Below are 26,424 nucleotides of genomic sequence, written 5' to 3'. Positions count from 1 at the left end.
TAAGAATTTTAAAAACTGTGTATCCTAAAGTATGCACCACAATGTAAGCACAGATGTCACCTTGTTTGAAAGCTATTGTCTCAGACTCTGTACATCACGTTAAGTAAATATGATGTGAATAGGGTGTAAGAGTATCGCTGTGGATGGGAAAAGGTTTTGTAGTGGATGTATGGGAGTGCTGTATATTATATATATGCATTGCTGTGGTCTAGGGCTCCTGTGAAGAGAAGTTCAATAATTAGGGGAAAAAAAAAAAAAAGAAAAAGATAGGATGTAGAATTTTTTCCAAGTCAACATGTATTCTTTATCTAACCTTTAAACCCATCGCTATATGCCATTTCCTAGTAAGGGACCCTGACATTATATTGGGCTTCAAATTTCAGGGAGTTCTGGATCACAGAGTGGTTCAACAATGGCAACGGAGGAATACTGGTATAGGATACCATTGACAGGTGATATATGGCTGACAGGGAGCTGTACAGAACATATGTCCAGGGTGCATGGTAATGTTTGGATATACTCATAGTGGCAACAATTAAAAACCACAGCAGGGGGGGTACTGGGTTCCTGGCCAGTGGTGCTCTGTCGTGGTCCCTAGGGGAGCAGCGACAGTCTCCCAGGTGCAGCGGCGGGGACCGGGAGGGAGTGAGGGTTCAACAGTGAGCCCCTGACACTAATGACTATGCTTGTGAGCTGATAAGCCTAAAATAAGAACAAGGCCTAGAGCAGCATTGTGCCTGGGAATTTCCTCCTGTCAGCCTTCATGTTACTCAAATGTGGCCAGTCTTGAAGCCAAACTCAGCATGTAAATGCAATGCCTTCCCCCCAGCGTGGGACATGACACCCGGGGATGAGCCTCCCTGGCACCGAGGGATCACTATCAACTACCAACTGATGATGCAACTGGAAAATGACCTTGTACGGAAGGTTCAATGCAGGTCAGCAGAATATCCCTGTCTACATAAAATAACATGACTTTAAAATGCTGTTTGACCTAATGTAAGGGGGAAATGGAAAGGAGAAATGAGTTTATATGGCTACGAGTCTCTAAAAAAGAGTCTGGAGGCTGTCAGAAGGATTGCCCTTATGCACAACTGAGCAGAGTCTGAGAGACAGATAAAGCAGATACAACCCCCAGGTATTGGTTCCTTTGAGGGCTAAAGAGACCCATGGGAGTTATGGTCATGGCAGATGGGGTTAACTACCAGGTCAGATGGCCCCTCTTTGGAACTGGTGTTTATGTGTGATGAATCTGGACTCAGATGGGATCTCTCTTCATAAGACTTTCATGCTAATGTGCTGGAGTTGCAGTTAGTGTTGGGGTTTAAGATATATTTAGGGGATTTGAATCTCTGGACTGACAATGTGATAGCCAGGCCCTGAGCCTCAACAGACTCCAGCACCTACAATCTGATTTATTAGACTCACCACACTCAGCTAAGATGGAGTTGAAGAAGGACAACCACCACACCATTGAGCCTAGAGTGATTACAACTGAAAGTGGGAGGATTGCATCCAGCATCCATGTGGAATCTGAGCCTCCTCTTGACATAGAGGTGCAATGGACACAACCAATCCAATGTCCACATAGAAAAGGTGGCATTGGATTGGGAAAAGTGGACATGGTGGCTGATGGGTATGGGGAAAGGCAGGAAGAGATGAGAGGTGGAGGCGTCTTTGGGACATGGAGCTGCCCTGGATGGTGCTTCAGGGGCAATCACCGGACATTGTAAATCCTCACAGGGCCCACTGGATGGAATGGGGGAGAGTATGGACCATGATGTGGACCATTGACCATGAGGTGCAGAGGTGCCCAAAGATGTACTTACCAAATGCAATGGATGTGTCATGATGATGGGAATGAGTGTTGCTGGGGGGGGAGAGGTAGGGTGGGGGTGGTGGGGTTGAATGGGACCTCATATATATATATTTTTAATGTAACATTATTACAAAGTCAATAAAAAAAAAAAACAGGCTTGTGTAATAGGCAAATGCAAATCGTGAAGCTGAAAATCAACATTTGGAATAATGTAGACATCTCCGCCTCTAACAAGTAACCTCCAAGAGGATGGAGACTTTGTTTTGTCTGTTATTATATCACAGCACGGAGAACTGTGCTTGAAGCCTGGCAAGAAGATCACGGATATTTACTGAATGGATGAATGTTATTTAAATTGTTGCTAAAGAGGCAAAATATAAAGTCACCAGGGAATCAAATTATAAACAAAAAACAGTGTAACTTTTTTCTCTTCTTGGTTCTTCCATGTAGAGAAAAGGTGAATAAAAAGCAAATAAATGGAATAACAACAATGTTCCCATTTTCTTTGTTCTTTCCTCCCTGGGGGCTACTTCTGGTAGTTGATGGAAGTTAAGATGCCTGTAAATTACATTGCTTGTTTGGAAAAGAGCTCAGGAGGCTCTAGGAGCTATTTACAGTCTTCTGGTAGTTCAGGAGAGAAAAAGAGAAGGGTTTTATTTTTACAAGAAGTTTCATTGAGGCTATTTGAAGAGGGAGTGGACTGAGGGCATGGTGGGGAGGAGAAGAGATCAAGAAGTGGAAACAGAAGAAATGGAACCCTTCATATTGGTTATTTTTTAATCCAAACATCATTTTTAGATATTGCCTGTTGTCTCTTTTGTGTGTATATATATAACTGAAGAATGCATCTGTTTGTTTTTCCTAGAGCTGAGCTATTATTAGGACATCTGTAATACGGGAATTGGTTAGGTCAATGGCTCTCCACCCAGAGAGGGGTGTGATTTTGTGCCCCGGGGACATTTCGCAATATCTGGAGGCCTTGTTGGTTGTCAGAACTAGGGCGCTGGGCCGGGCCAAGGCCTGGGATGCTGCTTACACCCTACAAAGCGCAAACAACAAAGTCGTCTCCAGCCCCAAATGCCAGCAGTGCTGAGAATCCTGGAGTTTCCCACGATTTCTTCCAGGTCCCCGCAATTTTTCTCAAATCCTCCATTTGAATTTAGGAGAAAAAGATTCTTTTTGTTGATTTACAACCCTAGCACCTGGGGGTGCTCTTAGAACTGTGAGCCTACACCACCCTGAACCCATTAAATGAGAGGCCTGGGGGCAGAGCCAGGCCTGGGTATTTTTAAGTTACTGATTTTAATACCTTGGGAACAACTCCAGTGCCTGAGTTCTACCTGTTGTCGTGTTGTCCCGTGTCCCCCCCACCACCACCAAAACCTCTGGTGACCACGGGCTTTATGTCATTGTGATGTGGGCTATGGGTGGAAGGCTCTTTGTCTCTTCAGAGATAACCTAAGCTGAAGGCTGTGGGTGTGGAACGTAAGAGGCTGCAGTCCTGCCCTTAGGAACAATGGCAACAGGCTCCAGTCCCAGGAAACAGTTTAACAAGCAAGGGCTATAAACTTTAAGTATTTAGGGGAAATGCAAAAAGTAAATATGCTAAAAGCGTATCTAGAATATCTGGAGTCCCTGCTAAAAGCTTACCTAAGATGTGGAAGATATATATGCTAATTGAAGCCTATTGAGAACTGAAACAAAGGGACCATTCGTCCTCTCTGTATAAAAGACATTTGAAAATCTTGTTCGGGGCTCGGGATTCAAACAGAAGTTCCCCAGTCCGGCCGGCCGTCAATAAACCATTTTTCCTTCTCAAAATCATTCCTGAGTCCTGGCCTCTCTATACTCAAATAATTGAACTTCTCTCAAATTCTACAACAATTGTTACAAGTTCTTCAATTATTAGAATAATGTAAGTCTACTTTGGTCAATGTTTACATTCCACCCCATTTTTGTTCATTCCCCAGTCTTGAGGATTTGGGGATGTGATGTCCGTTCTCCTTCTGATTGAGAGGGGGCTTAGATCCCATGGAGCAGACGGAAGGAACTGTTTCCCTTGGTACTGTGTGCTTTTTGAGATGGGGGTTGCCCATCATCATTTTTTTCTTAGCTGTCCTGGGCGAGTCTGATGAACTGGACAGTAGGTGTTGGCTGCAACTCTGCTGGAGGATACAGGCCATTATACATTTTGTCAAAACCTATAAAATTATACGGTGCAAAGTGTAAACCATAAAGTAAACTAGAGACCATGGTTAGTAGCAATGCTTCAATATTTGGTCATCAATTTTAACAAATGTATCACACTAATGTAAACACGTTATTAGTATAGGGGGGAATGTGAAAAGGGGGAGTGGGGTATATGAAAATTCCCTATATTTTCAGGGTAACTTTCCTGTTATCTAAAACTTCTCTAAAAATCAAATTTTAAAAATTGCTGATTGTCACCAGTGCTGAGCAGTAGTAGTTTAAATGAGGCAACAAAGGCAATTAAAGCCACCCATAGCTGATTTACCTTATTCTTATCAAAAGTATCTATAAATATAAAGATAGTTCTCCCCCACCTCAGGGTGAATGCAACACGCTCCGAGGTTTTCTGTGGCTCACATATATTTAATAAAAATAATTTTCTTTTATATAGAAATACAGGGAAAATATCTGCACTTAAAACACTGTTCTTGGCCTCAGAAAGATAGCTCTGGAATAGAATAAAAATATTCACGTCTTTCTTTAGGCATCTTTGCACCAATGCTTAACTTCTAAGTTCATGTCTTTATGTGACTTGTCAGGGAGGCAATTCAATAATAAAAATTTGATGTATGTAGTATTCTCTGCTATTCGTTTGCTAGACTTTAAGTCTAAATATAAGATCATTATAATTTCTCTGCAAAGAAAACTGAGATGTAAAAATACCTGTGCACTGGTTATTAATTTTTGGAATAATTCACTGAGGCTTGGATTTTAAACATTATGGTTATTGGCTGGATTATTAGTTTATTTGCTCTAAGTTTTTTTCCCCCTCTTCTATGGTGAAGACTTTCACCAGAGCTGGTAATGAGTTTAGAGAGAGAAGCAGATCATTTATCATTTTACTAAATGACTGTCTTGAGTGAAGAGTGTCTGCTGTCTAAAGCTCACCCACGTTAAAGAAAAGCTAGACGAGTCTAACAAGACGAAGAAAACAGTTCAATGAGGTAAAAGTAGCAGACAAATCTCCAGTGGTGGTTAAAGATATAGAACTTTTTATATATCAGTCTCTGATACTAAATTACTTAACACTTGCCCCAATTTATGGGCCTGGGTTTTCCCGAGGGCACCAAACCAGGAGCCCAGGCCATCTGAGCGTGCCGACTGCTTTTCTGGCCTTTGCTCTCGCCTCTCTTGGTGGGCTTCCCTTTTGTAGCCCCACAGCTCTCTACCCGAGCTCACTGAGCCCTAGCTTTGACGGTCACCTGTATGGTGATGTCCCTCAAGTCCACGTGTCCCTGGAGACTGAAGAGCTGAAAGGCCAGGCGTCCCCTTCCGTGGGCTGGCAGGCAAGGGCAGTAGAAGCCCCACGTATTGGCTGTGGACCCCTAGTGCTGCTCGCTTCAGGCCTGTCATTTTCATTTTCTCCCACCAGCCGAGCCAGTCCCTTCTCTTGTACTTGTTACCTTCTAAATTCTCCTGACAGTGACATATGGTTTACTAAAGACTCAGACAGCTCTCCAAGGTCTGAGCTCTGCTGTTCTCACAACCCTTTCGGTCATGTGAATGCTACCTTTTTGATCTTTATTGTTCTCAGGAATAGCATTAAATGACTGAGCCTTGCTTTGCCCTGATTTTGCACGCAAAAGAACGGAATTGTTTTTGATCCATTCTTTCAATAAATATCATATTTAATATTGCTATAGAAACTTTGGACCCTCAGCTACCTCTTAAATAAATATGTAGTCTCTGGTATTGGTAGTTGTAGCAGTTTGATATTATTGATGAATTACAAAAAGAAATAATGGATTATGCTTGTAATCTGATCCGTACCCGGGCATGACTGAGTTATGATTAGGGCGTTGACTCCCCACCCGTTGGTGGGTGGGAACTCACAGATAAAACGCATGGCAAAGGACAGAGTTGGAGCTTTTGATGCAAGGGTTTTCTTATGTTGGAGTTTGATGCTGAAGACTTAAGCTGGAGACCCAGAAAATCAGCACACTGAGGAGAGAGAAGCCAGCCCCAGGAAGAAAGGAACCTTGAATCCAGAGAAAAGCAAACCCCAGGAACGTAGGAACCCAGGAAGCCTGAACCCTCGCAGACGTCGGCAGCCATCTTGCTCCAAATAGACTTAGGTGAGGGAAGTAACTTATGCTTTATGGCCTGGTATCTGTAAGCTCCTACCCCAAATAAATACTCTTTATAAAAACCAACCAATTTCTGGTATTTTGCATCAGTACCCCTTTGGCTGACTAATACAGTAGTTTTACTCCATTATATTTGTAAATTAAAATTCAGGAACTCACACTTGGATAAAACCTAATTCCTGGTCCGTGCCATTTTCCTCATTGTTCCCGACATGGCCTACGTTATATATTCAGCTGGCAATTTAATTTGTTATTTTAAATAGTGTAATGGACACCAGCAAATCCCATCATTACAAACAAAGCTAGGTGGCTGGCAGTCAAACAATCCTCCTGCTACTCTACCATCTTCCTGGAATCCATGGCCACCATTCTCTTTTCTTTCCTTTGTGTGTATGTATCATATGTGTATATATATATATATATACGATATTATTGAGCATATTTTTATTCTAGTTATTTTTAACTTTATAAGTGGGTATCCTACCATATGTAATCTATTGGGATTTTTTCACTTAATGTTATATTTTTATTTTAACACTGTACATCACTGTAGTTAGTTCATTTTGACCGTGGTATAATATTTCATTGTGTGAATATACCGGAGTTTATGCATCTTTCCTTTTGATGGACTTTTTGTTGGTTTCGAGGTCTTGCTAAGGTGAGCTGTGCTGTTTTAAACTTGTTTGTCTATGGTTTTTGCCATCTGTGTGCAACAGCTTCTCTTGGAATGCACTAGGAGTTCAACTTTTTGGAGATAATGCCATACTCTTCTTCAGAGTGGTTGAATCCATTTGCATTGCCCCCAGCAATGTAGAAAACATATTTTGGATCCACATATTCTCCAAGAGCTACTCTCGTCAGATTTTTAAATTATGACCAAGAGAAAGTATATAAAATGAGATCTACTTTGGTCTTTGCACTTTTTTTCTGATCTCCGATGTTGCCGAGCATCCCTTCACATGTGTGTTGGAAGTTAGAAGTACTGTTATCTCCTTGTCCATTCCTGGTCATACCCATTGCTCATTTTTCTCTTGGTCTATTTTTTCCATTTTTTTTGTAGAAACTGATTCCACACTCTTGTTGTGATATTTTCTTCCACTTTTCCATTTCTCTCTTCTCCTCCTTTAAGATGCCTTTTGATAAACACTATGTCCTAATTTCAATATAACTGAATATACCAAACTTCTGGTTTTTTAGTTAATGTGTTTGTACTTTACCTAAGATATGCTTCTTTAATCTTGGATTCATCTTTGACTTAATGGTGGGTCTGTCTCCTCATTACTGACAGTGGTTGGAGGTCTACTTCTCTGGTCTTATTCAGGTTTCTCGAGAGTTTCCATCAGTATTTCCACATGGACCTCTGTGCTCAGGCTGGGCATCAGGGCCCCCTGCCTGCGCCCCGTCTCTGGGGATGGGTGCAGTGCTTCCTCCCTTTGCTGCCCACTGCAGGTAGGGCTGGCCAGGCTGCAGGCTGCACCTCATGCCATAGCAACCCAGCCAAGCTGCATGCTGGGAAGCAGAGAGAAGGGATGGTCTGGTGAGCGTCCAAATTGGCTGAGGCCTCGTTAACTCCAGACAGCGCGCACGTTGTTAGTAACCCGTGTTCATGCTTTCAAAACCCTCGTGTAACATGAATATCTGCACTACAATTAAGAAAACTGGAAAAGGGGAAAGAGACTGCCTACTCATTTGTTTGTAGTGAGTAAAATGTGGGAGTGTTGCCAGCATTTTCTGCAACAGACCACGAGAAAACTATTTGAGTTGGTGAAAATATCCTCTATCGTGGTTGCAGTGGTGGTTACACAGTTGTGTAATTTATCAAAATCCATCAACTTGTACATTTATAATTTGTGGGTTTTATTTTATGTGAACTTAAAATGAAGCATTAAATAAGGAAAAACAATGTGTAATTTAGTTCTCTGACATGTAATTTTATTAACAAATTCTGAAAAATTCTTAAAAGAGGAGGTTTTAAAGTAGGCAGAGTGTTTGACTGGCAGAAAAGCGGCTGGATGGGAATGGCCACAGTCGTGGATGAGGCCGACTCGGATGAGATCCTACGTTTAGAGGCATCGCTTGAGTACCGTGAGAAGGCAGGTGCCGTTGTCCTGGGCGTTTGCTCATTCCCTTTAGTCCACATCATTTACATAACACCAAGGCCATTTTTGTTGAATAAGTTCTTTCAAAAAAACCTTGAGTAAATCGTTTTGGAAAACAGGCCTTGAATTCAGCTTCAGAAACTAATGTTCATTTTATTTTATTTTATTTTAAAGATTTATTTCTCGCTCCCCTGCCCCCCGCCCCAGTTGTCTGTTCTCTGTGTCCATTCGCTGTGTGTTCTTCTTTGTCTGCTTCTGTTGTTGTCAGCGGCACGGGAATCTGTGTCTCTTTTTGTGTCATCTTGTTGTGTCAGCTCTCGGTGTGTGTGGCGCCATTCCTGGGCAGGCTGCACTTTCTTTCGCGCTGGGCGGCTCTCCTTACGGGTGCACTCCTTGCACGTGGGGCCCCCCTACACGGGGGACACCCCTGCGTGGCGCGGCACTCCTTGCACGCATCAGCACCGTGCATGGGCCAGCTCCACACGGGTCAAGGAGGCCCGGGGTTTGAACTGCAGACCTCCCATGTGGTAAGTGGACGCCTTAACCACTGGGCCAAGTCCGCTTCCCCATTTTGGAGGTCATTAAAAAAAAATTCTGATGCGTCCACTGACGGGAAGGGGAATAGCTTATTCTAAACTACAGGAAGCATTGCTCTCAAGGTGGTCCTCAGCTGGAGATGATTGTGACTCCCCTGGGGACACTCTTGATATCCCCAGACATCTTCAGTGGTCACGAGGGGGGAAAGTGCCACTTGCATCTAATGGGTAGAAGCCAGGGGTACTGTTCAACACCCTACAATGCACAGGACAACCTCCCACACAGAGAATCTTCTAGTTCAAAATGCCGCTAGTTCTGAGGCTGAGAAGCCCTCCTCTAACGCATATACTAAAGAGCACAGTAGTTTTAAAAATTCTTACATCTAATGCCGTTGGTTAACACTGTGAATGCTGTATATACCTTGCCCAGCTGGAGCACTTGCTGTTTATTATTGAATGTCTATCTTCGGTCCCTCAGAAATATTAGCTCAAAATCATCCTGGGATGTAGTCTGTATTACAACCTCCATTTTACAAGGGGAAGAAACCATGATGTCGGGAGGTGAAGGGGTCGGCGTGGGTGGCACAGCTGTCAGTTGCTACAACTGAGATTTCAACACAAGCCTGACTCCATTCTGATAACCTGCACCCTTTCTGGCCTCCGGACTGGATCCCTTCCCATAATTCCTTAGCACCTGACAAGGCAATGATGATAAAATCATCATTTAAGATTTAAATTCAAAGTCATGCATAAGCTTAACATTTTTTTTTTTTGCCAACATAGTTAATATTTCAGGGGAATTTTTTGTTTTGAGAATAAAAACCTCAATTTATGGCAAGAAGTCCTTGGGTCTTAAATAAACAATGAATAGGGCACCTAACTCTCTGAAAACAATGTCCTAAACATCACAAAATGAAGAAGGATCTCTTTTTCTGAGCATGTTCTAAGGCAGAGGTTCTTAATCTTTTTTGTCCCACGGACTCTTTTTTCACCAGTCAGGTGAAAACTATGGACCCCTTACTAAGTCCACACTATATACTGTGTATTATTTACTAAATATGTCACACCTGCACCATCATGTCCCCACAAGAATAATGTTTTTTTGAATTTTAGTTGAAGCTCCTGCACCCCTTGTTAAGAACCCCTCGTCTAAGGAGACGGCTTCGATCACCTTTCACTTCTTTCTTTCCGCTAATGCCAGGAAGCAGTCGTTCCCTCAGCAGTCTGATAGAGGAAACAAGTTAACCAGCTCCATAATCGCCCAAATAGTCTTAAATGGCTCATTATGTCAATGACTCAGGTAAACGTCTGCCTGAGTGACTGGGCTCAACTGAACGCTTTTCTTCACAGGGTCTTCACATATATGAAAAGTTGAAAACACATTTCTCACAGATGTGTTCATCCAAAATAGTAGCCACCAGTTATTTGTAGGAGAATAAAAAGAAGCTGTTTGAATAAATGCACGTGAATAAAAAGAAGTTGTTTGAATAGAGCATGTGTTTCCCCACATGAGCAGATAAATTGTTATGACATTACCAAGTCTCTTCTCTACACGTTGTAATCTCTAGAAGGACCACATGGAAGATATTCCCACAGGAATCCATAGCAACCCGAGGGGAATCCCCTTATCAGTTTGGCTGTCCAACTATTGTCCAAGGAGCATTCCCAGGAAAGTAGAGATTGGTAAGAAAACCAAGAGCAAAGTGAGCTCCTGATCGTGGCATTCTCTGCAGCTCAAAGTTGACATTCTGTGTGAGCACGAACAGGCGTGCATGAAGAGGGGTGGAAACTGGGAGTCCAGATGCAGCGAGATGGAGAAGAGAAGCCATGCAAGTGCCCTTGCAGTTCAGACTCCTTGAAAGGCCCAAAATTCCATCAGAGAGCACAGTATTTTCCAGCTGGTCAACTTAGCCACTATGCAAACCCAGAATTAATTCAAAAGATGTTTGTTTAGTCTCTTTTTTTTGTCCCAAGGGATCATTTTTTTTTTACCCCTGTGGATTCAGGAGAGGAAACTATTAATTCATGCCTTGGTTTTCTTCATAGGTCTTACTCTGTTGGTGTTAGGATAACACAGAATTTCCCTCCAGTTCTTAGCCACGTTGATCTTAACGTCTTGCTAAGGTGGTGGGTGAGTGTCCAAAGGCGTGCTCGGGGTCTCTTTATGTTCTCTAACACAGTAGATAAAGCCTGTCGGCTTCCTTTGCTTTAGTTTCACCTGACATCAAATTTTATTCATATGTTCTGCTCTTTTATGAAATCTTAAGAAGCAAGCAATGCATGAGTTGCAGAGTTGTTCTGAGCAGAAACTTCTTCAAATATAATTCATAAATAGGCTGCCTTTGCCATTCGATATCATAGAGAATAGTTGGAGATAAGTTTAGAGGCACACAGCCCTTGTAGACTCCTATGTTGATTTCCCTCATGTAGTTCAGTGTGAGTGTGTTTACACAGCAGAGACGTCCTAGGTTTAACTCCACACTGGCATTAAACCTCTCGCTATTAACTGAGGTCACTGAACGATTGCCACGGCTGCGTTTTGCGTCTGGAGTTAGAAGTTTAGTCATAAAATGAGCGCGTCCTTTCGTTTCCTTTCACCTTTTATTTAAGCGTCCAGCATGTGGCGCTGTCTCCTGCCAAAAGTTGCCTTTTTAGTTTTCAGAGGCTCTTCAAAACCGTCAGTATTTACATGGCTCCATGTATATTCAATGGGCTTGAAAACATCAAAGAAAAATCCACTAACCTTTTAGCAGAATAGAGTTTCAATGCTTCTTGAAGAGTAGCTGTAGGTTTCTTTTCATGTTTACAAAATAAAATCAGAATAAAGACATGCTTGCTCATTTGAACTTTCTTAAAAAACAAAGCAAAAAAGTCCCATTTCACAAGATTTTAAATATGAATTTTACTGAAAAATACATTATCTATTTCACATAAAGAGTAGATAATGCAAGAGTGGGAAATGTAGTTTTTAGTTATAATCTTCTCATTTAAGATTCTCTTAATTTGTTTATGCTTCTGAAAATGTATGTTTGAGGGCAAGCAAGCAGTATTTTTGGTCATGTCAAGAACCAGAAATACAAGTTATTTTTCAATATTCAAAACGTTTTCCTGCATTTTCTTATTAAACAGTATTTTTTGTAGCTCTGTATGTTTTTCAGTGTTTACAATTTATACAGAAAATGGCTATGAGAACCCTGACTCTTTAGGGCTGCTTATTGTAGAGTTGTTGACATTAGAATTAGGGTCAATTGAGTTAATCTCTAAGCCTCGAGGGCAAGTGTCCTATTTTACCGGCATCCAACATTCAGGAATTCATGTTTCAAAAACTCAATGTCCCTTGCCGGGTCTAGCAGCTGGTGTGGGCGGGGAGGGGGATAAAACACCCAAATCAACAGTGGTCAACATGTGTACTGCCGTAAAAATTCCCAGTGTGGAGGTACGGGGAGGGAAAAGCTTTCCCAGTCCAATGTCACATATTCCATCTTTGAAACAGGAAAATGCAGACTTCAGTAAAAGTTGTTTATTTTCATCATTATTCCAGTTAAAGGATAAAACTTTAGTAATGGCTTAATCTAATACACATTCTTAGCCATGTCTCCAGAACTGGTCAGGTCCCAAGTGGATTTAACACTACTAATTAATGGTAACTTTGGCAGAAGTGAGGGAAAGGGGCAAGGAGACCAATTCTTGAAATGTGTGCATAGGGTCTGAACTTGTAGTATTTAACAATATTTTAATGAAACATTTAATGCAAATGAAGTAAAATCATTAACATATTCTTTAATACACAAAAGTAACAGAATGCATTTCTAGCCTGTCTTTCTTAGAAAATCTTAGCACATATTGAGTGAGTGATAATAACAATACCTTTAAACCTGTGGAAATTGCAACTGAATTTTTATAATGATGTTGAAGAGGAAAATGTGCTCCGTGCTAAAATCAAATCTAATTGGGCTGTCTAGCATAGCAAGGTGATAAAAGAAAGCAGATGATGTTCTTTTGTGAAAAGTAGAGTGAATATTCATTGACCCTGTTCATAAAATGACTAAATTGGCCATCAGTACCATAAAGATACTCCCTGTTCTAGAAGGAACTCATATCGCAAAAGAGACAAACCTGATGTATATCCACTCGACTGTTCACTGTATCCTGTACTCCCATTTCACTATTTCCCTCTCTCAGTAGCTCTTTTGACATTCCCTGCATCATGCCGTCTAACGCTGAGCAGAAAGTCAGTCTGGAGGGAGCAAAGCCCACTTAAAGCATAGATTTCAAAGAGTTGACCTAGCAAATTCTAAGAACTTAGGCTAGGAGAGGCGACATTAAGTATGGGCGGGGCCCTGGAAAAACAGTCCTCTTCGTTTCCCACTTTTGCTTTTCCTAAAGTTAATTGTAGTTTCTGAGAGAAGGTGTAGGCTATTTTGTCATCAAGCGAAGGCAATTAGGAAGGAAACTGGCAGCTCCTGTGAGTTCCCTCCTCTTTCTCCAAAGTCCCTGATAACCAATAGCCAGGAACGGCAAAGTGGTTCACAACTCGTCTAGGCCTTCAAATGAAAGTATTCACTCTTTCCAATTTAGAACATGTTCTCAGTGTGCTTTCCCAAGGGGACGTATCAGAGGAAGAGTATGCTTGACCCCTTCATATTTTATCTTTATCAACCAAACAGAGCTGGAGAACTTTTAAAAACCTTTAAAAAGACAAGTCACTATGCTTTAAAAATTGTCCTTAGGTGCTATCTAAATCAGAGCTGCCACCCTAGTTCTTAAAGGAATACGCGTTTTCTGAATCGGTATCAGACCATAGAGCAGGGCTGACTGCTACAGAATCACCTGGGGAGGTGGTTAAAGTTTAGATTACAAAACCCCACCCCCACTGAACCAGGTTCTCTCAAGTTGGGGCCCTGGAATCCAGGGTTAGCAAACTTGCCAGGTGCTGCTTCTGTTTGATTTTTTTTTTTAAAAGAAATTTTAGCTTAAGAAAATTCAAAGAAGAGCCTAACTAACATTTTGCAAACTGCGAACGAGGTCTTTATGTTTTTGGTGAATTTCTGCAGCCTGACCAAGATAGGTTTATTATTGTTCACGCAGCCATAAATGAGAGTAAATTAAGACCCTTTTCTACTCTTGTTGACAGATGTGTGTTTTGTCTATTTAAGCCAAACTGAAGTCGTATAAGGTTGTTTCATCTCCCGACAAATGAGGGCAATGGGGTTCCAGTGGGGAAAGACACGTTAAGCATGCCTCCTTTCTAACCACACCTGTGCGGCCCCACCCATCCATTTAGCCGGCATTACTTCAGCACGCGCTTTCTCTTCTCCTGGGCGGTTGCTTCTCAGGAACTTAGTGTGGGCTAAACTGTTACGTCAAAAGTTAGAGCAGTGCCCTTGGCCGGCTCCCAAGGTCAGCTGCATAATAAGTTGGGTATATGTGAGTAGAGGCCAACTCTTACTCTGATTTTACTAAAATGTTTTTCTTTTTGAAAGTTACTTTAAACTACAGTTAAAATAAATAGCATGAGGAAAGCCTGTAGAATCTACAGGGGATTTCTGTGCTAATTCTAGGAAGAAGGCGATATAACAAATATTATTTTAACATATGCATAATAAGCTAGCCCCATAGGCTTAATCCCAAGGTTTCTCTTCAGTGGACTAGTTTCTTTTTTGTGGTTTATTGCAAAATGCATTTATTAATGGAAATGAATATGCTGCAGAACACATGTTGCTTTTTCAAAAAAATACAGTAAGCCCAGCAAATGCTTAAAAGCTATTTTTAAAAGCTCAGCATACTTGTTCTTAGGATTTCACTTTCTAGGATATGAATGTCATGAGAGGACATGCAAAATTATAAATCAAACATACCTTTAAAAAAACATCGATGTGCATAAAATCCTTGCTTTCACCAAGAACAGGTGTTTGCTTAACTTTGAAACATAAACACTGTTGAAGGACCTGCCACCGTCTTTTGGCAATGTTTTTAGTGATTCTCATGTGAAAGTGATAAAATTAAAAAACAACCCCTGAGGTCAGAAGTCACTCTGCATGTTGAACATATTTAGAAAGATTTCCACTTGCAGTTCGGAGCATCTTTTACACTATTGCGCTCAGCCCTACAGTTTTAGGTTTCCAGCTCAAGTGTAGCATGGTCATGGCTAAACACTGCAGGCAGGACCAGCTATGTAATTTGCAGGGCCCAGCAGAGAATGAAAATGTGCGGTCCCTCCTCAAAAATTCCTAAGATGTTCAAGGTGGCAGCAGCAAAGCATTAAACCAAGCGCAGGGTGGGCGTTGGGGGCTTCTCAGCCTGGGACCCTGTGGGGACGGAACAGGCTTCAGGCCCCTGAAGCTGCAGGGCCCCCCCCCTTAAAAACAATGCTAACTGGTTTTTATTGAGCTTCCCTGTGTGCCAAGCATATTGATTCATTTAAAATAGATGCTCTTTTCTTCAGTCCTTACAACATGCTTCATTGTACGTGGTTTGCTGATAATGAAATTGAAGCTTCAAATGTTGTTTTTCACTACCAGAGTAGTAAATCTTCTCAATTTACTATTTTTAAAGTGATGGACACTGAAGTGATACACTGAAGAGTCTGTGTGAAAAGAAAAATAAAAGAAAAAGTCTGTGTGGAAAAATGTGATGACTTAAAAAGCAGCTGACATGATGCTCAGTGCAATACGCCAGACACAAATGGACACACTATGGTCTCACTGATACGAACCATTATAACCAGCAAACGCACAGAGCTAGAATCTAGAACACAGGTTGCCAGGAGACGCTGGGGTAGAGAACAGGGAATCGATGCTTCATTGGACAGAATTTCTATTCAGGTTGAATGTAATGTTTTGGAAATGGATGGTGGTGATGGCAGCACATTATTATGAGTGTAATCAACAGCCCTGAATTACATATGTGAATGTGGCTAAAAGGGGAAACTTTAGATCATATGTTACTAGAGTAAAAGTGAAAGGATAACACAGGACTGTAACACATTGAACCTGTTGTAGATGATGGAGTATAGTTTACAGTTTGGGTATAAGAATGTTCTTTAATCAATCATAATAAATGTACAACACTAATACAAGGTGTTAAAAATAGGGTGGAATAGGGCGCTAAATGGAAAAATACACCTAATGATGATAGTGAATAGTACTATTTTAATAATTTTTCATCAGTTTTAACAAAGGAAACTACTGTTAAAAATTAGTACAATTACCAAGAAAGTGTTATCAGCGATTGTAACAAAATTCCACACAATTTCAAACTGTTTGTGCTGGGCTGGTGGATGCTAATCTGTATTTTATGCATGCTTGATCTGTAAACACACTTCTCTAATAATGTTTTTACAAAGCAGTCAAAACAGGCAGTCAGTTGATAATTTTTCCAAGGACTATATTGTCTCTGGCTTCACTGGGTGTCCTAATCTGATTTCACTCAAACTATAAAGGCCTTATTCCAAATTTTGAAGTGGGTTTATAAATTTATAAGGAAGGTTTTCCATTGTGAAACAGCTACCTCAAACCTGATTTTGCCTAATTTTGTTTTTTTTCCTTTGTTCTTTCGTTCTTGCAGACCTTTTAAAATATGACACCACTGGGAGTTTCTAATTAATTCTACTGGTATCCCCGCTGTAAATTTAGGGAAGAAATAGCAATATAAAATGATGTCATTGAAAAGGCATCGCGGGGATAACGGGTTATGATGATTTGTTAACAGAAAGATCTCAAAATCAGCGTAGAAGTTTGCAGAATAGGGGAAAGGGCTGGAAGTGGCCACTGCCGGCTCCTGAGGCCTGCGCGAGGAGGAGTCCAGCTTGGGCTGACCCTTAGCCAGGTGGAGCGCGTGTTGACACTGGTAGCTGCGCTCGGGCCTTAAGCACAGACGTGCCCTTCTGCAAGGGGCGGTGGCTGGGGCCGGCGGGTCTGCACTGGGACATCTCTGCGCGGCCCCGGTCGCAGCGGCCGGGTGGCTCCATGCCTCTCTCTCCACCGCCAAGGCACGGTCCTCGAGCCCACCCCCCAGCGCGCGGGGTCTTCTCCCTTCGGGCCGGGGGGTGGGGGGGCTCCTTCCCGCGCGGCCTCAGGGGAGCGCGCTGCCCGCTGCAGGTGGGAACTGGCCGGGGCGCCGCGCCCCTCCGGCCGCTCCTGGCTGAGGAGCGAGGACCTGGGTGAGGAAGGACAGTGGGAAGGAACGAGAGTCGCCAGCGCAGCCGCCTCAAGGGGCCCGGGCCCAGTGAGAGGCTGGGGGCCGGCGCAGGTGGGAGGACGGTGAGGGGAGCCGGGGCTGTGAACCCTCGTGCTCCAGGGAGGCGGGGAGGCGACGCGCGGGTCTGCCGGCGGCCGGCTTCTGCGCTCAGTTTCCCCGGCGGCGACGCGGCGGCAGCGAGGGGGCGAGGGCCGGCGCAGGGGGAGGGCCGGGCGGCGCGCGGCCAGGGCCGCCACCTCGGGAGGGCTCCTGCCTCCCTCCCGCCGCCCGGCACCGGCGAGCCGCCGAGGCGCCCTGCGGTCCCGCCGTTCCCACGGCCCGGGGCCCCGCGGGGCGCGCGCCTCCCGGGTGCCGGCCGCCCCGCACCTGTCGCGGGCAGAGCCGCGCCCCTGGGTGGCGGGCGGGCGGGCAGGGGCGCGCCGAGGCTGCGGGCGGCCCCGACGGCGCGGGCGGCGTGTGGCGCGCGGTCCCCGCGCCCCGACTCTGCGCCCGGGAGACCTGCCCCCCGGCCCTCGGGCCGGCCCCCCTGTCACTCAGGGCCCGGGCAGCCAATGGCGCGGCCGCCTGTCACCCTCACCCCACCCCCGGCGGGAGAGGGGCGGGCGCTGCGGGGTGAACTTTCCGGCGGAGTGGCGGCGGCCGCCAGGCGCCCGCAGAGCTGCCCGGGCGCGGAGCGGGAGCGTCGGCCAGCGCCCGCAGCATGGAGCCCGGGGCGCCCGGCGCCGCGCTGACCCTCTGCCTCTGGCTGGCGGCCTCCGGGGGCTGCCTGGCGGCCGGGCCCGGCGCGGCGCGGCGCCTGGACGAGTCGCTGGCGGCCGGGAGCGTCCAGCGCGCGCGCTGCGCCTCCAGGTGCCTCAGCCTGCAGATCACGCGCATCTCCGCCTTCTTCCAGCACTTCCAGGTACGCGCGCCCCCGCCCGCCCCGACGCCCCGACTCCGCGCCCGCGCGGCCCGCGCACCCCGGCCTTCCCGCGGCGCGCGCTTTGCCGCCGGGGTGCTCGGACCCTCCGCTCCAGCCGCCCGCCTGCTCCCAGACGCCAGGCGAGCCGGCAGCATCCGTCCCCAGCTTGCTCCCGGCCGAGGGAGCAGGGCGGCCTCACGGGGCGGGGGCGTGCGGAGTCGCTGCTGGCCCCCGCCCTCTGCGCGCGTGGCGAGTCCCGCAAACTCCCCGGCGCGGCGGGGCACTGCGCGCCGTGCCCAGCCCCGCAGGTGCCCACGAGCCGCCGCCCTCGGTCTCTCCTGGGCGAGGGCCCGGAGCTCACTGCCCGCCGTCGAGCTCCCGGCAGGACACTGGGGCCACCCGCGACGGGCGTCCCGGGGGGTGTGCGGTGGAGCGGCGCCGCGCCTGAGCCCCAGAGCTTCCAGGCCTGAGCGATGACCCGCGTGCGGGGGTGGGGGAGGCAGAGGCTAGGGGGCGTCGAGGGCCGTGCTCCGTGTGCTCGGGAGAGGGCCGGTCCCGCACCTCCTCCGGGACTGGTCCTTTCTGCTGGAAGTGGAGAGGCGAGTGTGTGTGCTTGCGCGACTGCGGGTCCGGAAGGGAACGGCGCTCTTGGCGCCTGCGGGGGGCCGGATATTGGGGGCCCCCGCGGGACTTGCACGCAGAGCCGGGTGGCCGCGGGCTCCCGGGAGCCGCGCCCCGACGCCGTCCGCGCAGGGCGCGCAGCTCCCTCGCCGCAGATCCGAGCGCGGAGCGCTGAAACCGTTCCCCGCCGCCTGATTTCTCTCGCCTGCCGTCGTTCTCGCCCTCACCGCCTCGGCTCTCCGGAGCTTTTCACCAGCGCCAAGAGCCCCGCTTACCGTCCCAGGGAGAACTGCGGAGGGCCCCGGGGCTGCCGCAGAGCCCTCTGCCTTTGAAGAAGGAAGCGGGGCGCCCCTCCCGCCGGGGCGGGAGAAGGGGGGCTCCGGAAGGGCCGCGGGAGTTCGGGGCGAGCGGAGGCGGCTTGAGCGTCGGTGGGGTTGGGGGATTGTAGCCCCCGGGGACGTCCTTCCTGGCTCGTCAGCTCCTGGAACCTCACGCGGAGTGGCTCGAGGGGGAGCTCCAACTTGAGCTCTTGAGGGAGCTGGAGCCAGCCCGTGAAGTTGGCGGGGCGGGAGCGTGTCATTGTGTGCGTTCTTAGGGCTTTCAGGAAAGTGCACGCGCGCTCCGGTCCTCCCGGGGCTTGGGAGCGCAGAACCGAGTGCTCGAGGGGCGGGAGAGGGCGGGGGCGTCTGTCCGTCTGTCCCGGGGAGGGTGAGGCCCCCGGGCACCTGGTCTCGAGAGTGCCCTGCCCCACCCCGAAAGTCACTTCCGAGGCGAAGCGGCGCTATTGTGTAAAGCGGAAAGCTGCACACCAGCTCGTCCCGGGAGGAAGAGTATCTCTTTTTTAATGGAATTGTCAGTTGCTGTAATTTATCTGTTTTACAGTTTCCCCTGCTAAAGAAGTAGTTAGATCAAGCCAATTCCGGTGAAAAGGCTTTTCTTCTGGTCCCTTGGCATGATTTCTCTTCTGAAGAAAAACTGCTGACAGAATACACGTTGCCAAACAATCGTGATTACATTTTAATTAGCTGGGGCGAAATAAGCTGCAAATTACTCAGTTAGGACCTAATAACTGCTGTTTTTCTAATCAATTGCAAAGCCATTCTGGGAGTTTTAGCCCTAACCTGGTAATGCCTGTCTGGTTTATCTAAATTACGGGGATTAAGCTTTCTCAAGGTGTGAAAAGATCGCAGCCCTGGCTCCTGGTAAACAGCCCACTCCCGTCGCTGGCTTTCACAGCTGGAGGGTGGTGAGGGAATGGGTCTGTTGCTAACCCCTCCTTCTGTGTGTGGCATTTATCCTGTCTAATAGCTGCCCCGGGAGGGAGGCTGGGAGCTGGCAGCTGAGAACCCTTCCTGGGAGGGTAGGAGGTGGCGGGGGCAGGGCCCGGGTCAGCCCTGGAAGGAGCAGCTTCTGTCGCACTTCCCCACGCACGAGCCGGTGCACGTGCCCCCAAGAAGCAGCCCGCTTCTGGAGCAGACACGGACTTCCAACTTCCGCAGGGATCTGGGCCCCTTGCAAGGTGGGGAAGGGCCGCTGCATCCTCCACCCTCCACGGAGAGAGCGTGGACTCGCAGGTGTGCATGCTGCCCAGCCGGGCTGGAGAGAAGCTGAGCCGGGACTCGGGGCAGGCAGGAGCTCTGCGCCCGGGAGCAGCATGCCAGGCGCCCTGTGGTGCAGAGGAGGCTGGAGGGAGTGCTCTCTGCCCCAGCTGGGTGCCGGGAGGCCTTGGAAAGGCTACCAGCAGTTGGATTTGCTTCACCTGCACACAGTGCTTTCAGGCAGACTGGAAAATGGGCCAGAGAAGCCAGAATTGTCTGACACTGCCCCCAGCCTGGAAGAGCTTAGAATCGAGTACTGAAATGTAGGGGAAGTTCAGAACTCTGGCCTCACGACTGAACCCTGCCCCTGAGTCATGAAAAGACTCAGTTAGCCTCTCCCCAATGATCAGTGTGCAACCCGGTGGTGCCGTGGGCAAAGCAAGGCCTTTGGCATGTCCCCCTTTTTAGCTCACAGATATAACACACCCCGCTTTTTGTGCAGGACTGACCCTGGCGGTTCCTCTCCTGCCTCCCGCTCTGGGAGGGTGCTGAGGAGGCTGAGCTGGCCTCTGCTCTTCCTGTGGTGCTCTGCCTTACCCCACAGCAGATGGACAGCACCCTGGCTGGGACGCGCTGGGTGCCCGGATCAGCAGTGGGTGGGGAGGCTCACCCTCACAGAATCTTGGCTCTGCCGGGGGACTCACCGGACCCCACGGTGTTACCAGGATGGGTGGGGACTGGCCCCAAACACTGCAGGTCCCCAGGGCCCACCCAGAACCTCCCCCCACCCTCACCCAGTCCCCTCCAGGAGGCAGAGGGTGGCAGCAGTCTCAGGGTGGGCAGCCAGGTGGAGCCCAGGGGCCGTGAGGTTGCTGGCAGCTGAGAACCCATCCTGCGGAGGGTAGGAGGTGGTCCGGCTCCAAGTGCCCGACACCTTCCCCGCTGTCCCGTGAGGCTTCACGTGCACCACACAAATATCAAGAGAAAAACTTGAGAGTTTCCAGATGGCCTGGCAGAACCTTGGGTCCCAAGCTTGACCAGATGGCCTGGCAGAACCTTGGGTCCCAAGCTTGACCCCCTTGTAGGCAAGTAAAGTGGCGTCCAGGCGGGAAGAGGCCCGCTTGGTTTGCTCCTCCACGTTGGCAGCGACCTTGGCAGGGTCTGAGCCTCCTGGGCATGGCGGCTCCTCAGCAGGTCCTTCTCGGCCCTGGCCTGGCTCACCTGCACCTGCGGATGAAAGCTTTCGCTCTGATTTTCTCAACTGCGCTGGCACCTCGGAGGAGGAAGGCAGGAAGACGCTGCCTGAAATCAGCCGGGTCTTTTGAAGGCGAATCTAGTTCAATGGGAGAAGAGCTGCTCCAGGCGGAGACCTGGCTCCTTGTCTGCCCTGGGGGTATGGTGGAACTCAGTCTTAAAAATAGTCAGTCCTCCAAATGACAGCAAGCCCGGGACCTCTCTCTTTCTGGAAGGAGTCTGTGGTGCCTGAGGAAAAATAGTAGCTGCTGTGCAGGGGAGGGGGTGGGGGTGGGGCAGGGGTTTCTTTGCCAGAATTCAGGAAATCTCAGGGAGAAAGTGGATGGAATCCTGCCTGAAGATAAATAGCAGCTTGCTGGTCGCCTGGGCCCTAGGGTTCTAGAATTTTATCAGTGTTAAGAGATTGTTGCTTAATGGAATATAATTCACCCTATAAGTACCACTGATAGGCGGACTTAGGGAGCTGATTAGAGATCAGAGGCTTTTCCCAACAGTAATTGGAAGCTGTTTGTTTTGGCAAAAGAGAGAAGTAAGCTGGTGATTAGCTCATTCTACTGGGAGGGCCAGCCTCTCCTCCAAGAAAAAGTAAACAAACAATTAGGGCATCAAAAACCATAACAGCCACAAATCAGTCACAGGCTCACCAGTTTCTGACTAGGAATCTTGAGATGAAGATACTTGATGTGCCAGTGCTCCCTGCGGCCCGTTTTAAGTCCTATGCCAGGCTGGCCAGGCATTCACAGTCACCTTGGGAGAGAGGCCATTACAGAATAGCGCCCTAGGTGTTTTCTAGTCTCTGCTTTCTAAAGAGTTCGGCATTTGACCCATACACTGTGCTGCTCCTTGGAGATATGTGCATTTTTAATACTGTTTCTCTTTGAAAATGATTTATGCAACTTTCGTAAAGCATCTTAAAAATAGCAGAAAATCCACTTACTGACTTGTTCACTTCAAGCACCATATGGTTAGAAAAGAAATATATGTACACGCACGTATATATTTATTTTATTATAATATACTTATAATTTATAATGACATGTAGCAGTTTGATATAATTGATGAATTCCAAAAAGAAATATTGGATTATGCTTGTAATCTGAGCTGTACCAGAGCATGATTGAGTTATGGTTAGGGCATTGAGTCCCCACCCCTTGGTGGGTGGAGACTCACAGATAAAAAAGGCCTGGCAGAAGACAGAGTTGGAGCTTTTGACCTGAGATTTCTGATGTTAGAGTTTGATGCTGAAGATCTGGGAAATCAGCACGCAGAGGAAAGAGAAGCCAGCCCCAAGAAGGAAGGGACCTTGAACCCAGAGAAAAGCAAGCCCCAGGAATGTAGGAACCCAGGAAGCCTGAACCCTCGCAGACGTTGGCAGCCATTGTGCTCCAAATAGACTTTGGTGAGGGAAGTAACTTATGCTTTATGGCCTGGTATCTGTAAGCTCCTTCCCCACCTACAAACCCTTTTTAAAAACGAACCAATTTCTGGTATTTTGCATCAGCACCTCTTTGGCTGACTAATACAACATATTAATGACGAAATATGCATACACACGTGTATGTGTATTGAGAGGTTTAAATTAAAATGTGAATGTTGGTGTGTGTGTTTCCACTTTAAGGAAATGTAACCCTAACATAGAAAACGATTGTATTTATTTAAAAGGAAGTCACCACATTTCACCGGAGATGCTGCCCCGCTTTGTTCCAGTGAGTGGGTCTAACCCGTGGGGTTAAACTAGAGAAACTCGTTGAAGTGTCGATGTGCACTGCCTGTTTTCTCCCCGAAGTGAAGTTCTGCATAACTGAGCATTGCTTTCCAGAAAGCAGAATCTTGCAGTTTTGGGTTTGGGGATGGGACTACAAGTAGTGAATCACATGCCAGTCTCACATAGAGGGTGTCTTGTGATATCTCCCCAGGCAAAATGGAAATGCCTCCTTGCAAGGCCTTGTGCCAGTGTTGGGGTAACATGCTTGTGGTGCACTGCGGAGCCCACGGACCTTTAAGAGCTCCAGGTCGGCCACCTTCCGGCATTCCTATTTGGTTTATCCTGAACTCCACATTTTGCAAGTGCATTGTCTGTCAACGTATGGCAGTTATTGAGCATGTTCTAGTTTCCCCTCTTTTCAGTAATCAAAGATATCGGTAATCCTTCCAGAGCTTCACATTGGCATGAGATCGCTGGCATTACCAGAGTTGACATTTGTTGACAAGATGAATTTTCATGACCCGTTAGTTGTCCTTTGCCACGACGTCTAAGGAAAATGTATCATTTCCTTCAGGGTTTCCTGAAATATTGAAAATAGGCCCCAGGTCACAGTTCCTTCTACAGCAGATACTGCCCACTGGTGCCCATCGTCCTTCCTCCCCCCCCAGCTGCTTCCCCTTTTATACTTGTACCTTCCCCTGTGGGCACCAGGTAGGCAGAGCTCCTGCTCTCTGTTGACTCAGTGCTCACGGGGTGCTGGCGGCCACCTGCTGGGACCAGCCTGTGAGGCAGTGCTGGCTCCAGAGCTTCCGAGGGGTGAGGGGCTCCTGGTCTCCAGCTGAGCTCGCGTTCTTCCTCAGCTCCTTCCCCTGCCTGCTCTCCTGTTCCACGAGAACGCCACCCTGCCCCGGAAACCCCACTGCAGCCCCTGCTTCTCAGAAGCCCTAACTTCCTTCAGAGATACCTGAGCTAGTCAGAACTTCTCTGTCACATGAGACACCTGGATGCTTGGAGAATAGGGATGACTTGTCCTGAGAGCCTACAGGTAGGAGGTCATGAATTAAAAATAGAGCCCAGCTTTCACATCTCTGCTCAGCTCGTTCTCACAGTCCCATGCCACCTGCCTGTCCTAAAAAAAATCTTGAGGGCTTAAAAAATGTGAACAATTCCTTTAAATAAAGACTCACTTAGATTCAGAACGTTTTTTATTTGAATTTAGTTTATATCTTGTGACGATTTCAATGAAAATATTTCACATCTTGGGTCTAATGCACTAGCAGCACACCTTGTTCCCAGAATTCAGGGAAATGTGAGAAATAAATACCGTTTAGGGAAGTTTGAGTTCATAGTGTGGCAGGTAGGCAGTAGGTTGGGTGAGGGGACAGCATTGACCAAAGCCATCCCTGGCGGGTTTAGGAAGATGGCAAGGGCAACCAGCTGTCCGGATAAATCAGTTTTGGATTTACTCAACCAGAGGAATGGCATCCACCATCCACCAGGGCCTACCATCTCATCTGTTATCTTAAAAGATTTCACACGTGGTTTTCAAAGAGGTGAAAGGAGGAATTTTCACTTATGGCAGAGAGGGCTGGGTAAAAATAGCGACCTCATGGCCCATAAGCAAAGATTCCACGGTAAGGAGTAAGGAAATGGTGCTGGGCTGGCTGGAGTGCGATTCCACGTGCAGGCAAGGCTGTGAGGCTGGATCACTTCCCCCTCTAAAAAAGCAGTTACTGCTTCAGTCCCCTCCGTGGCTCCAGCTGATCCCAGCAGGTGGCTACAGCGCTAAGGTGAGACTGAGAGGGCACCTGCCCCTGAGGAATTTTTACTCTAGTAGGGGCCAAGACTTGGAAACAGGAAACAGTTTCCGAGAGCTCAGAGTCCTTAAATGAGATCTCAGAGTGGGGGGCTTGGACCTCCCATGAGTTTAGGGAAAGTGCCCTCCAGGAGACTCCTAGCACCGCACCCCAGATGCTTGGTTATCCCCGTCCGGAGCAACCTGCACGGGCGTGGGGCCCGCCCCTCGGCCACTCTCTCCTCACTTGTTCTTGAGGGATGAGCTGTCCCTGCCTCTTCCGCAGAATGGGTGGAAAGCACAGGGGCCATCACACCTAGAGATGGGTGCGCGGTCCTTCTTCCTGCTGCGTGGTGATGTGGGTGAACCTCGGGGTACCCTATGGGTGGCTCTGTGCTTCCCAGTTGATCTCTAAGCCGGAGGAGCCGGCTCCCCTAAGAGCCAGCCCGGAGCCCGGGAGCCCTGGGGGTGGGAAGAAGAGGGAAGGAGGAGGCCGCTTCCCATCTCCCTGCCCTCAGGCTCTGTCTTCCCTTGGACTCCAGTCCTGGAGAGTGGGCATGGGCCCAAAGTCCCGAGTTACTGGGCCGAAGGAGAGAAGACCCTTAACACTGCATTTTACAGTGTTTTGGTGTTGACAAAGTAGAGGCACACACATTATCTATTTGACCTTTACACAACTCTGTGAGCTCAGGGATATTACTTGTCTTTTACAGATAAGAAAACGGAAGGTCTGAGAGAGAGATAACCATAGCTTCCAGCAGAAACTAAGCCCTAGGCCCGGCAGTCCCACGTGTTTATACTAAACGACCCTGCTTCTCAGTCAGTAAGTTGACAAAGAGAGAAGACAGAAGGGAAATATCGATGTACTCAAACCCAGGACCCCTGAGCACCCATCACTGCTTTTCTCATAGGTTCCTGGAAGTACCGATAAATTGTGGAATGGCACAGTTGTTGGTAACTGAAGGGATCCTGGAATGCTAGAAGAAACCTTAAAGATATCAGCCCATTAATATCAGCTCTCTGTGCCCTCATCCCTCTGTCAATCTTCTAACCAAGAAGAACCTGCCAAACACAGCCATCTTCAGGATTCGTACGTTCTGGGGACCCAGCAACAGTGAGAAGGGCTTCCCACCCTCCAAAGAACCATTTTCTCCTAGAGAGAGAAATTTTATCAAATAACCTCAAAAAGTTGTTGAAGAAAGAAACTGATAATCATGTATCATCTTTTTAAAATATATTTTTATTAGAAAAGTCATGAGCTTACAAACAATCATGGAATTCTCATAATCACCCCTCCACCAACACTACGTTGTTGTAGAACATTTGTTACAGATTATGAGATAATATCATCAGGTGATTACTGCTAACTATGGTGTAGCGCGTACATTTGGTATATTTTTCCATACCCCCTGTTATTAACACAGTACATCTTTGGCATTGACATGCATCATCTCTGAAGATGTTAAGACAATCGTTGAGTTCACTATCATGAGCTCAACTAATTTCTCAGAGGAAGTGCTTTCTTTAATAGATTGCTTTTGTTTAGGTCCACCAAAATTTCTGCTTGTCTAAGGCAGTAGCCAAGCGTTAAGTGTGAGTCAGGCAGAAATGTCCGGAGAA

The 26,424-nt window shown here is 47.3% G+C and overlaps 1 protein-coding gene across 3 annotated transcripts in view; it reads left to right on the top strand.

The window, feature by feature from the left end:
* Positions 1-26,424, top strand: part of LOC101445075 (anosmin-1) — an 808,672-nt gene that overhangs the window by 613,446 nt on the left and 168,802 nt on the right. The window contains exon 1 of one of the 3 annotated variants that reach the window (XM_004466288.4): positions 17,638-17,891. The exons of the other annotated variants lie outside the window; for them this stretch is intronic. Coding sequence (XP_004466345.2) covers positions 17,691-17,891 — 201 coding nt within the window. The 5' untranslated portion in view covers positions 17,638-17,690. Of the gene's footprint in view, positions 1-17,637; positions 17,892-26,424 lie in introns of those variants that run through there. 3 annotated transcript variants of the gene reach the window in all.

Source organism: Dasypus novemcinctus, chromosome Y, assembly GCF_030445035.2.
Source record: "Dasypus novemcinctus isolate mDasNov1 chromosome Y, mDasNov1.1.hap2, whole genome shotgun sequence".
NCBI classification, from domain to species: domain Eukaryota; kingdom Metazoa; phylum Chordata; class Mammalia; order Cingulata; family Dasypodidae; genus Dasypus; species Dasypus novemcinctus.
The sequence above is the reverse complement of the archived record's forward strand: the minus strand, read 5'-3'. Positions and strand labels throughout refer to the sequence as shown.